The 13,823-nt window shown below is 37.8% G+C and overlaps 2 protein-coding genes across 3 annotated transcripts in view; one reads left to right on the top strand and one right to left on the bottom strand.

The window, feature by feature from the left end:
* Nucleotides 1–185: 185 nt before the first annotated feature.
* On the bottom strand, nt 186–7,600 carry LOC116054406 (cilia- and flagella-associated protein 157). The gene is made up of 9 exons (XM_031305947.2): nt 7,346–7,600; nt 5,653–5,924; nt 4,828–4,981; nt 4,297–4,564; nt 4,049–4,170; nt 3,685–3,835; nt 2,770–2,930; nt 1,712–1,864; nt 186–1,306 (listed from the first exon to the last, which is right to left on the bottom strand). Exons 1-9 carry the CDS (start codon nt 7,507–7,509, stop codon nt 1,225–1,227), a joined length of 1,527 nt encoding a protein of 508 aa, XP_031161807.1. The 5' UTR covers nt 7,510–7,600; the 3' UTR covers nt 186–1,224.
* Nucleotides 7,601–10,895: 3,295 nt separating this feature from the next.
* dmrt1 (doublesex and mab-3 related transcription factor 1) overlaps nt 10,896–13,823 on the top strand; it is a 34,564-nt gene continuing 31,636 nt past the window's right edge. The window contains exons 1-2 of one of the 2 annotated variants that reach the window (XM_031305505.2): nt 10,896–11,305; nt 12,469–12,643. In XM_031305505.2, the coding sequence (XP_031161365.1) occupies nt 11,087–11,305; nt 12,469–12,643 (394 nt within the window). In that variant the 5' untranslated portion in view covers nt 10,896–11,086. The remainder of the gene's footprint in view (nt 11,306–12,468; nt 12,644–13,823) is intronic. The other variant, XM_031305506.2, reaches the window with a different exon arrangement.

The raw sequence follows: 13,823 nt of genomic DNA, 5'->3' as shown, positions 1-13,823 counted from the left end.
CAGCAGAAGAATAGAGGCTGTTAAATACTTCTATTTTTTCACTCCAAACATATTTTATTTCTAGACAAAGATGACATGTCAAAAATGTCCAACATTTAGCAAAGTGCTTTAAAAGCTGCACACTACCGCGAAACAAAAATGTGCTGGATGCATAGAAAAATGCAGTTCATTTTTATTTTGATTTTTTACATTAAACACATCTCAGATGACTGTAATGAAAACACAGAGCATTATGACATGCCCACTTAATCTTAAGTGATGATCAGAAACAATGAAATGCAAAACATAACATTTCATCAACATACATAAACACATCATGTGTAAAACAAATGCCTAAAATACAAATGTGAAGCAAAAGAAGACAAACACAGACTCAAAACATAAGTCAAAGCAGAATGACCTGAAACTAAATCAATATTTTGACCTTTTGTTAATTCAAAAGACAACGATAACATGGTAATAACCTCTCTTTTTGGCACAACTGTAGTTACTAGTTGCTTTACAGATTCAGATGAATAATGCATAGATTAAGATAATCCCCGGGTGGGAATTCACAAGCTACCCAGCAGTATATAAAGTCATTTAAATTAACCCCACCTTTCCCAGCTGCAACATTAGTGATGAACACATGAATGCATCAATAATTATTATCCAATAATATAATGTATATGATTCTGAAATGGGCCATTCTGCGTAATGAGTACTTTTACTTTTTGTAATTTAAAAATATATTGATGCTAATACTTTTGTACTTTTACTAAAGTAAACTTTTTAATGCTTTTACTTACTGTAGATCTGAGTAGCCTGCTTCTTCCACCACTGTTGGCTGCTCATACAGGAGCACACAGTAACGGTCAGCTGTTTTGTCAGGAAATCATGATCGCTGAACCTAAACTATCATTTTGTAGTGAGACATTGAGGATTTGGAAACATCATTAAAGTAAGTGAGACACTGACCTTTTGACTAAAGAAATGGCACATTCATTTTTTGATTAATGAAAAGCTGAATTAATAGGGACTTAAACAAACCCTTGGTTGCTCCATTAAAAATACTCATAATTTGTTCCTTCTGGCACAACACAAAACACATTTCTAAGAAATATGAATTTGAGTAATTTGTAAAGGGCTGAAGGTAGAAATAGCAACAGACTGGCTCCTCTGTATTTTGGAGATACTGTATGAAGGGTTTTCTCCCAACAAGAATAGGAATCTAGTTTGTTGCTGTTATTTGGGTTTAGAGAATAAGTTTCCGGCAGCTGAATCAGTCCGGTTATTGGAGCTGGCTGTTTTCTGACTGGAGGGCTTCCTGAGGGGATGGAAAGAGCAACAGAAGTAAAATAAGTGAAAATATTTATATTAAAGCGCGTATTTCCAACACAACAAACTGAATCATCTACAATTATAGTGACATCTATTCTCGCAAAATGTGTGAAAATTAAAACTATGTTTTTGCATTGAAGTCCTTAAATATCAAAAGTATAGCCTCTATCAATTTAAAATGAGGTGAATGATAGTAGTAGTAATTCTTTCTCTCTAAAATGTATACTGTATATTGTTTGTAAAAGGAATCCTATATTTAACACAAGGGCGATATTCTTTCCTCCAGAGCCCGTTGTCAGTCCTTGCACTACCATTTTCTGTTTCTATATTCAGTTGTCAACAGTGCTAACAACGGAAACTGAAGTAGGTGTATGTCGAGACCCAAACGAACCTGTGCAGAGGCACGTGGGTGCTGCTGGACCCAGCTGCTCCCATCCTGGAGAGTTTGTGTTTCAGTGCGGGACGGGGTACGAGGCCTAGGTCACCCGGCCTGTAGCGGGCCAGCTCGAACTGAAAACTCAAAGCTGGATTCAGGGTCACTTCTCTGTGAAGACACACGGAACAGGATGAGGGTGACAAAGCAGCACCAACTCAGGAAGAACAGAACTGTACTGTTGGGATGACTGGCCTCGTTGGCAACATCTGAGACTTTGATTTCTTTGTTGTGATTGGATAATCAAAACTTCTGCCAAAGAAGTACACTAAAACATGCCATCAAGCACATTAAAGTCTATATGTAGTTGACAGATACTTAGGTTACACTTTACTTGAAGGTATCTACATAAGAGTGACATGACACTGTCATGAAGGTGTCATAAACATTATAAACAAGTCATAAATGTTTATGACATAACGCTTCTTTTAGTGTCATGACAAGTTAGGGTTAGGGTTCATGTGTCATGACTGTCACGTGTTCATGACAGTGTCATGTCCCTCTTACGTACCGTATTTTCCGGACTATAAGTCGCATTAGTCAAAAAATGCGTCATGAAGAAGAAAAAGATATATAAGTCGCACTGGACTATAAGTCTCATTTATTTAGAAATTGATTTCACAAAATCCAAGACCAAGAACAGACATTTAATCTGGAAAGGCAAGTTATTCAACTACACAATAGCACATAGAACAACAGGCTGAATAGGTGTCCGGTATGTTAACGTAACACATTAACAGTTATTCAACTACACAATAGCATAAAGAACATACCTGGGAGGCTGAATAGGCTAAATTAACATAACAAGCCAGCGAGTCCTACTCCTTGGTTCATGTCAGTCAGTATGAATTAACATTTAAAAACACGTTAAATTCTATATATTTTGATATATAAGTCGCACCTGACTATAAGTCGCAGGACCAGCCAAACTATGAAAAAAAGTGCGACTTATAGTCCGGAAAATACGGTAGATACCTTCAAGTAAAGTGTTACCGATACTTCAGTGATTGTATGACCTGGCTGCTGCAGGGTCAGAGGTCTGCTGCTCATCCAGCTGGTCTTTCTCAGCGGTGGTGTTGGTGGGTGTGGGCCGGCCCAGGACCACCAGCAGCTTCTCCATCAGCTGCTTCCACCGGACAACAGAGTCCACCTCCGAGCCCGGGTCTGTGGGAGCATCCTGCAGGGAACGGAGCCAACATCACGGGCTGAAGTCGTAAAAACATTTCAAAGAGGCTGAAACAATCCCATCGCATTATTAGGCTCCTTAAGCAGCGACTTCACATTTGGAGATATTTCAAATGTCAAGATTCCTCTCTGTTACATACAACGAAAGTGAGGCCGTTATTCCCAAATCTATTCTGTGTAATTTGGGTTTAATACCTTCTTACGCTTCTACTAGCTAATCATCTCAATTACAGTAGCTTAGCGGTAGAAATGCTTGAGTGTATTCCTTAGCAATTCAGCTGGTTTGATGAAATGGATCATGTTGTGCAGATTGATCATCATGATCATATGATCATAGGGTTTAGAAAGGATGTGTTGTACAGAAGTTAGTGAAGTTGCAGTAGGGAATTAGGGAAGTTATTTTACTTAATGACAGGGAGGGTCCGCTAGGCTAATTAGCTAACCTGGAAATCTTATTGATAAGAATCTTAAACTTCCCAATTTTTACATAACAACCATCTAACGATGCCAAAAAATAGATCTTTATTTATGAGTTAAAAAGGATTACAACTTGTTTTTTGACCAATAAATAAGGTGTAAGATGTATATCTATTTCAGACCAATTTTTGTTAACCTCTGTCACAGAAAAATAGCAACAACAAAAGTGCAAAAATAAAATAAAATTCTGCCAATGGGCTGAGATAACTGACAACCTTCCCTTGAAAGTGTTTGTGTGTCCAGATGTTCCTGACTTTTTTTTGTTTTACCATCAGGGCTTGTCTGAGAGCGATGGCTGCCTCCTGCATGATGCTCTTCATCCTGCTCCTCCTCTTCCTCTCCTGCTGTAGCTCGGCCTCCTGCCCGCTCACCTTGGCTCTGTTTTTACTGCACTGCTCGGACAGCGAGGTCTGGTCCCGTCTGAAAAGACAACGCTAACAGTGGGTAACTCACCCATTTTTGTTTTCTTTTGTTTTGTCCAGAAACATATTTTGGAAATTTGAGATTTATTCTCTGTCTGTAAATCATTATTGAGACATTCTTGTGAATTGCTCTTAACATTTAAATGAATTGGACCTTGAATAAAGCACGAGTCAGTGGTATGTTGACAGTAAAGACGGAGTAAACTTTGACCTGAGCGCCTCCATCTCAGCCAGGACTCCTGTGTGTTTGGTCTGAAGCTGCTCGAGTTCTCGCTTACAGTCGTTCAGCTCCGCCTTCAGCTGCTGACACTTTTCTGTAAGCTGCTCCACCACCTGATAGAGCGAAGATGAAGTATATAGTATAGAAGTATATATATCGATTCTAAAACTGCAACACCCACTGGATCCGATCCCACAGTGGGCCCAAATGATGAGTAGATGGATATCTGTTACTCTTACCTTCTTGCGGATGCAACTCTTGCGGGACGTCTCGCTGAGCATTTGCTCCAGGATATCCACGTCCACACTGAGCCGACTCTTACGGTCCCGCAGGGCCGAGTTCTCCTCCATCAGGACATGTGTCTGCTCTGACAGCTGGCTGATCTGAGCCTTGACCTCCGAGTTCTCCTGAAGGGCCAACCTGGTCGTCTCTGGGACCTTCTGGTCCACCAGGTGCTGTACCTCTGCCGCCATGGCCGCCACATGGCTCTCCATCTCCTTCTCTAACCTTTGAGGGTAAATAATGTAGGCAAAGCATATTTAATGAAACTGTAGGCTTGTGAAGATTGTTAGACATTTGTTTGTTTTTGATGTGACCTAGCCCTGTACAAAAACAGCTTTTTACCCTTCAATTAAAAAAAAAAAAAAAAAGGCCTGGAATTTATGCTAACACAATTATGTCATATTTTTAAATGTTTTCATTGCTAGGATAGGCTATCATTGTAGTCTATAATTGCAATGCAATGCTGTCACAAAATCAGCAGTCATAACCTCTTCTTTTCCAGCAGTGCTTTCATCTCCAGGCTGTGGATAGCAGCTTTGTGTTCCTCGTTCTGATTGGCCAGCTGCTTCTCCAGAGACTCCATGTTGGACGCCAGCTGCTCCTTCTGCTTCTGAAACTCCTCCAGATTAGCCAGCCTCATCACTTGGAGCACGAGAGAAGAGTTAAAAGTTCACTCACTAAGGTTTAACTCAACCAATGAGTTTGTTTCTGCATCCAGTTTGTGTTAAATGCTGTGTACAGGCTGCTAAACTGTTCAGCCACCTAACCTCTTTCCTGCCACGGTGAGTGAACTTAGAATGTGTTGATGCTACAGGTCCAATGAGGTAAAAAAACAAACAATTAATACCAATGTATTGCTATGTAATGCTATCATTGTACCTATCATAGTACCTATGTAATGCTGTCTAGAGTCAACTGGGTAGAAATACATTGTCGGTCCTTGATTCATCTCACACTCAGATGTCTATAAATAAAAAAGTATTTTCGACCAAAATATGTTCATAGAGTTTTTGTTGGATGTGTGAATTAGTCTATGAGTGTGCAAAAGAATTGTTTCCATGTCATGTGCTGTAGTATCTATCTGAGTGGCATTATTCATTTCCAAGAGGGTGGAAGATGGGACAATTTTATGCTGTGAGAAAAACATGTTTCCTGTAACACCGGTATTATTTTCTCAATTAAATAAGTATGTCTCAGTTTTATGTGGAAAAACATGAAAGCAGAGAAAAGTTTCCACCTCAAAACCATCTTCATTGGTGTTCAACATGCTACAACTCGACCCTGCTTTAACCTACAGAGATATTCAGTCTTACCGAGGGTCGTGTTTTCTGCGTTGAGTTCTTCAATCCGGTCTTGAAGCTCTTGCCTCAGCAGACTGTGCTGCAGCTGCAGAGAGTCTCTGTCATTATCGGCAGCCTGCCGCTGACTCTCCAGAAGCTCTGTCAGCTCATCCACCTCGTCCTCCTTTTTCATCAGGGAGCGTTTCAGATACTCAACAATATCCTTTTTCTCCTTCTCCAGTGCACTGTACTGAAAGTTTAAGTCCTTCTTCTGCCTCTCCAGTTGATCACATTTCGGCTGATATCTGGAGAAAAACGATCATACAGGCCAAACGGTTAAGGACAAAATCTTTAATGGTTCATGCAGTGGTGGAAAGTAAGTACATGTACTCAGGTACTTTACTTACGTACAAACAATTCTGATGTTCTGCTATACTTCTACTCCATTACATTATAAAGGCAAATATGCATTTATCTGATAACTTCAGTTACTTTGCAGATTCAGATTAATAATACAAAATATAATCAATAAATACATTAAGATATAATATTATAGAGTAAGATAAAACTTCAGTGATCCCTGTAGGGGGATTCATAAGCTAGCAGATAAAGTATATAAAGTAGTTAAATTAAGCCCCACTTTTACCAGCTGCAACATTTAAGTGATGACTGCTTCAATAATTACAATCCAATAATGTATTATACATTATCCTGTAATGGGCCCTTCTGCATAATAAGTACTATTATTTTGGTACTTTAAGTATATTTTGGTGCTAATACTTTCGTACTCATGTACTCAGGTAAAAGTCTGAATGCATGACTAGTACAAGATCTGATTACTTCTTCTACCTCTGGATTCTTGTAGTACATACTGTACATGTAAAGTAGGGTGATGTGGATTTGCTTCTGGATCTCTGGCAGACTGATTGCCATAAATCACCTTGCTGCCTCTCAGAGCTGTGATGGTTGCATGCTGTGTTGTGGAGATGATTTTTTCCATGCTGGAATTATATTTCAATTATTTGGCAGCTGCTTTTGTCCAAAGTGACTTACAAAAGTGTACTTAGCCTCAGTGCGAACACCAGGTGTCATCAAAATCTGTAGGTCAGTGCTGGAAGAAGTACTCAGATATTTAAAGTAGCAATACCACAGTGTAGAAATACTTAGTAGTAAAGTTACATGTAATGCATTAAATGCAAAAACATGGCGTGTTATTATTATGTACTACTAGCTGTTTAAATATGTCCCTCTGAAATGTAACGATAGTGGAGTAGAAGTAGATAGTAGCAGAAAATAGAAATGCTCAATGAAAGTACCTCAATTTTGTATTTTAGTACAGTACCTGAATAAATGTAGTAGTTGCCACCGCTAGGTATCTGCAATATTGGCGTATAACGTTACACTTTAAAGAAGCTAGCTAAATTTAAGTGAACATAACTTACTGCGAGTTAGCAACAAATGAAAAACTAACATACTATGCGTTAACGTTAGCTACAACGTGAACTGTGCCCTGAAGAGATTTTTTAAATCCAAGTTTGAAAAAAAGATTAACAAAATGATCCACAATAATACATATATACACTACAGACTTTACACATATGCCCATAAAAGTAGCTTTAAAGTAATTTAGTTAGCTAGTCTCGTGCGATTTGGGCTTAAACGGATGTAGCGTTAGCATTATTTCCCGAAATAGAGAAGCACTTTTGTTTTGTCCTAACAGCCTCACCTCTCCAACTGCTCGTTCAAATATCGTATTTGAGTCAGATATAAATCCTTCTCTTTGTCGTCAGACCCGGTTTTATTTGCAGGGGCTGCAGAACTTTCCTTTTTCGATGTTTTCTTGGCTTCATCTTGTTTGTCGCCGCTTTTCTTATCCTTCTTTTTGGGCATTGTGTCACAGAAAGTTGGCTAAAGCCAAGCAACTCATGTCTAACAACTAAACTACGTTGTTGCTAGGCAATGCTGCCTTCAGGGACTCCTCGAAAAGTTTACTTCTTCACGCGGCTACTTTGAGCTCTAAGAGGATAAACATGTGATCATGCGGATTGGGCATTTATACTTTTATCAAATATAGAATTGTGCAAATAAGTATTACAGGTATGGTGTTATATATATATATATATATATATATATATATATATATATATATATATATATATATATATATATATATATATACACACGTATTTATATATATGGGTGTTTTTGACTAGATTTTAAAAGTGATTAATTTGCTCTGGGTACGTTGTTGTTACAATTCAGATTTTCTCTTTTTTTCTGAGCTTTAAAACCATCACCACATTTGGCCAGACCAGATTGAAAAATTAGGTTTTGAATAAGAGTTAATGAAAAATGCTGACAAGCAATGATAAAATAAGAAATAATAATAACTTTATTTATACAGCACCTTTCAAAACAAAGTTAAAAAGGGCTTTGCAATAAAAACAAATAATAGATAATACATAATACAAAATTACACACACACAGACCAATGTTTCATATGCTACAGTTTAAAGGCTCGTTGGTATTGAAAGTATACAAAAGAAATAGATAATGAACTTCTACATATTTTTTCTCAAAATAGGCAACATAACCATCTCCTCAAGCCGTACATCTGTCACTGGCACACATAGGCCGATTTCCTACAAAATATTTTTTTATCACAATTAAATATGCCTTTAATATTAGACTATGTTTACAAAGATTACTTATTATATATTATAAAATTGAGCCACCTGGCCATAGTCTCGCTTTGCCAGACCATCCACAGGCTGCGGAGCGGAGGAGGGTCTGGCTAGTCCACATAGCATTCCAGGATGGGAGAAGAACGTGCTCTGGTTTATTGGCACTCTTTAAACCAATCACAAGTGTCATGGGCGGTGCTAAGCTCCGCAAGGAGCTGCTGTAAAATAGTCGTGCGAGAGAAAACTCAGATTTGATAGATATTCTAGCTGTCTCAATTTACCCTGCAGAGATCTGAGGAGCAGTCATAGTCCTCATAAATCCACCGGAGTTTAAATTTCCAACACAAAGAAAGTGGAAGGAAACGGACATTGGCGAAAATACATGCATCCGGCGGAATTTCCTGCGGCACCGGAGCAATCCGGGAAGTGGAACGTCAAGGATAATAGAATACCTGGCCGTGACCTTTGGCCCCCTGATGATTTCCAACTCAGTGGTTACCTTAGGTGGTGTGAGTCAGTATTGCAGAAGTGCATGCAGGAAAAAAATGCTGCAGCTCTGCTGTTTCCACTTTTGTCGTTCATGTCATTAAATGTCAGCTGCTCATCTTTTCATTTGGTACACACTGACTTCCCTGCTGTTACTGGGTAGCTCTGCAAGCAGTCATAATAGAAAGGTTATGTGTTTAATCACAGACTTCATTACTGCGTATATTCTATCCTTTTTAGCATATGCTAGAGGCAATTAAACTCAGTGTTGTAACCTTGCTTTCAGTTACCTTACAGCACCAGGACCTTAGCCAATGAAGTGTAGCAGTTATTTATTCAGCACTGTGTAACTGCCTTATTTTTAATTGGTAACTTTCCATCCGCTCTTTATTTGGCTGCAGGGATTTTAATTGGGTCCCTTTGTGTGTTTCACCTCACTTCACTCCCTGCCCATAAATCCACTTGGCTGACTAAGTGACCAGTGTGGAGGTTAATTCAGTTTAAGCTCAGTCAAGCCTTGTAATTTAATAAGAGAGTATTAATTCACCACGTAGCATAATGAAAAAAAAAAGAGCTACAGTAAATATATGTTAGTAGGATACTACTCGGATATTACAGCATATCTACAACCACAGGGGGGATATCACAGGGCTACCACTGGCTATTATAAATAGTACCATAGACACAAGAAAAAAAGAAAGAGAAACAGAGCGTTGGTTGTTAATCCACACAAAGTTGGCTACATGTAGGGTGAATGGTAAAGTAAGACAAAGTGGGACAGTTAAGCTTCATTGTTTTTATCTTTCCTTGTTTATACTTCCATTACTAAAAAAATCAACACTGAGCTCGTTATAAACTAGTATGAGATTAAAAAAATTAGGTTATGTGGCTTATTGCTATGACAGCACTTCCGGGGGCGAGGCACGCCATATTCATACAACCCACCAGTGAATCATGATGGAAAGTACAATGACATAGGGTTCTGAGGTGAATAATGTTAAAGTTATAAAAAACAACTAATGCATGGTTTGTAATTGTTATATATATTTTTATGGAATATAATGGTGAATTAGTATTTTTAAAAATTACGTTCAGTCTTATTTTTTAAATTTTATGCAATTTTCTGTATAGTATAGTAGAGCTCTTAAGCTATTTAGAATAGTATCATATGAGGGGCTAAGACATTTGGATCATAATTAAAAATGACGCAGAATGTACATTTTCAGAAAGTGTCCCACTTTACCACTATTCATCCTAATTGGCAGTTGAAATGTGTTATGCATACCTCTCTTTATACACACAGCACACACATGCAATTCAGGGGGTAGGGTCAACCATGTTATGGTGCCCTTGGCTTGGAGCAGTTTTGGGGGTCCAGTGGCTTGCTCAAGAGAACCTCAGCAGTGCACAAGAGGCAAACTGGCACTCTCCAGCTCTCAGTCCACACTCCATACTTGGTTTGTATGGGGACTTGAACTGGCCACCCACAGAAAGGGCAACAGGAGTTGTTAATTTAGCATATATATGATAATCAGAGATTCTTGTACAATCTGCAAGCAAATTACCAAGTTGTTTACAACCATAATCAACAGACATATTATGATGTAATATTAGAATTTATAAAACTTTATTGATACTTGTGGGTAAATTCCCAAGCTACACAGCATTAGGCTATACAAAGTAGTTAACCATCTGCAGTTTCGACATCAAAGTGATGATCACATTAATGCATCATAATGCATTATAATCCAATAACATAATATAGGCAGTTTTTCCTATGGTTTGTGGAAGACATAGCTGCACGTAGATGACTTGTAGCAGATATGTGTGGTTTTAGGATGTAGGGAGAGCCCTTATGTGAAACATGTTACTATGTTTATTGTTGTGTTGTTGGATTGTTTAATTCATTATCATTAATATGTATGTTTAAATGTTTTTAAACCATATATTGGGCCTGAGGACCCCTCTGAAAACCAGATGCTGCAGCTCAAGGGGTTTATACTCTAATTCAATTTTTAAATGAAATAAGTGTTAAAAAAAAAAAAAAAAAAAAAAAGTCAGTGAGTGCAGCAAAGTGATGCCATGTCCTGCCAGCTTTCTCCCCCGCGTCCAGCTTGTTTCCTCCCACAAGTCACAGCAGCAGGGCGGGGAGGGACGGTGACCTTATAGCCTCTATCGTAGCACCAGTACAGGGCTTTAACCAGCCGAGCCTGCTGGGACAAACTTGAACTTAGTTGCTAAAGTCTGACTTTTGTAGTTTAGCAGTTTTTTGTTGAGGTTTTATTATTCCAGCGGCCATGAGTAAGGACAAGCAGAGCAAGCAGGTGCCGGAGTGCACCGGACCTCTGTCCCCATCTAAAGGCCAGAAACCCCCGAGAATGCCCAAGTGCTCCCGGTGTAGGAACCACGGCTACGTGTCTCCTCTGAAGGGACACAAGCGCTTCTGCAACTGGAGGGACTGTCAGTGTCCCAAATGCAAACTGATAGCTGAGAGGCAAAGAGTCATGGCGGCCCAGGTAACCGTTATTTTTTTTAATTTATTATTTTAACCGGTTAGCGCGCGGCTAACGTTAGCTTGAGCTGAGCTGAAAAGCTTTTAAACATCAAGATTTGGCTATAAAATAAATGGTTTCTACAGTGTGAAACAGGAAATACAACAAAGTAATTGTTTGTAAAATATTTTAATTCAATGTTTGTGTACTTTTAAACCTGTGTGGATATGTTTACTTTAGTTGTTTTTCTTAAATTTAATGTGTGTAACATTACCAACATGTCAAAGCAACCTAAGGTCAACCTGATTAACGTGAACGTTAGCTTAAATTACAGTTGCACGGCTAGCCTACAGCACTTTATAAACTGTTAGCTAATTAATGTGTGTTTTAGGTATGTTTTATGAGTATTGTTACACTTGTTGCTTACAGCAGACAGTTAATAAATATATTTTAAGTAATGGTTAGGCTACAATATATATAGAGCTACTGTTCCTATATGTTGTGGTAAAATACTTTGTAACTTTTTACTGGTAACTTGAAGTAACGTTAACATGTTAACTGTTTTTGAAACAGCCATTGTTACATATTCAAATAATTTGTATTGTCCAATTAATAGTCCAAAACCCAAAGAGATTTAATTTGCAATGATGTAAAATAGATAAATACAGAAGATACTCAAATGTAAGGAACTGGTGTCAGAAAATGTTTGGAAATTTTGCTTGAAAAGTGAACCAATCAAAATATTTCCTGATAATTTTTGTCATGCGCTTATTTATTAATAGTTTCAGCTCTAGACCTAACTTTAACCCTAAGTACATACAGTGATAGCACGTGGTAATAAGCTGTACATTGGTACTGCAAGTAAAGCACAACCTGTGTATTGGTGTCTTGGTATGGCTACACTCATAATATATACTAATAATTTAATTTTCACAAATATAATGACTTAATTTTCATGTGCAGCAATTACATGATATGCATATGGCATCAGTCCTATCCATTTAATACACACTGCTTTGTTTTGTAAGTTAGAAAACAATAAACAACAAGAACTATAACACAGTCAGCATAGTAGTAAACCAAGGGGGGGAAGTTATTATGTTGGAGCATTATCTTTGCATTATTCAGTCAGTAGATATGGTAAGGGTAATTAATGTTTTGTTTTTATTTCCTTTCCTCCCCTTCAGGTCGCCCTGAGACGGCAGCAGGCTCAGGAGGAGGAGCTTGGGATTTGTAGTCCAGTGGCTCTGACTGGCCCTGAGGTGATGGTGAAAAATGAAACTGGAGCAGACTGCTTGTTCTCTTTGGAGGGACGATCCCCAACACCAACCAGTACCTCTACTTCTTCTCATGCTGTCACAGGTGCGGTATTTCCAACTGTTATTCACTTACTGTCCTGCCTCTCATGTGTGTCACACTACTAATGTAGGTGACAGCTGGTTATACAGCTGGACACGTGAGTCATTGTGTCCAAACAACAGCTCTGTGAAGTATGTAAAAATTATTTGGTGAGATTAACATTTGTATATTCAGCATGGAAAACACAGCTGAAGTGGTAAACAGATTTAGAAAGAAAAATTATTATTAAATTATATTAAAATTATTATTATTAATTATTATTATTAGTAGTTATCACAGAAATCTTACTGTTGAAGGCTAAAATGAAGAGAAGCAACATGACGTGATACCTTTGATGGGTATGTGCAATGTTAACTGACAAAAGAATTAAATGTACTATGTCAGAATATATATTTTGTATATTATATGTGAACAGCTTTTGTAAATTATTAATTGTAGCTATTTAAAGTAGCATCAGAGCAAAGGATTGCCAGTGTTTATAAATTGTGGATTTTTTTGACTTGAATGAATTTGTTGTATGTTGAAATGAATTTCATAGATTGTGGACTGATAAATTTGGTCCTTTTCCGTTGTCCTTAAAAATCCCGGTGAACAGCTGACTAAAGACATGCTTCCGGGATACCCCTTAAAAGTTGTTGTTTTAATTAAATAATTTCTACAAATTATTTTTCTAAACTACCAAGCTGCTCTTAAGTCTATACAATTGACCTATTGACAATCTTAAATTCAGAAGAATTCAGAAGATTATTTGAATCTGTTGGCTTTCTATAGATGGTCAAGTAAAACCATTTTATTTTGACAGTTTCTTGTAGAGAACATTAAAATCACTGTAAACTAAAATTGCAAAAGTCTTTGTTTAACAGGCAGCAAAGGCACATTCTTTTCAATCACTTATTTGGTGAGTTATATATGTACCTAGAAATTACTTTTAAATAGTAATTTTCTGTTTCAGGGTCAAAAAGACTGAATTAAGTGCACAATAAAACATTAAAAAGTCCGCAGGACAAGAATTCTTTTATAGATACACCAAATAAGAGATATATTCATGGGAAAATAAGTGAAAATTAAAGTTGATTTTGGTGGCAGCATCATAAAAGGGCATCCTTGATGTCTTTCTTGGCGGCGGTGGGGAGGCAGGCACAGATATCGTGTTCCCTGTCGGACTGATAGCAAATTTTTAGGA

The sequence above is a fragment of the Sander lucioperca genome, chromosome 2 (assembly GCF_008315115.2).
Source record: "Sander lucioperca isolate FBNREF2018 chromosome 2, SLUC_FBN_1.2, whole genome shotgun sequence".
Lineage (NCBI taxonomy): Eukaryota > Metazoa > Chordata > Actinopteri > Perciformes > Percidae > Sander > Sander lucioperca.
The sequence above is the reverse complement of the archived record's forward strand: the minus strand, read 5'-3'. Positions and strand labels throughout refer to the sequence as shown.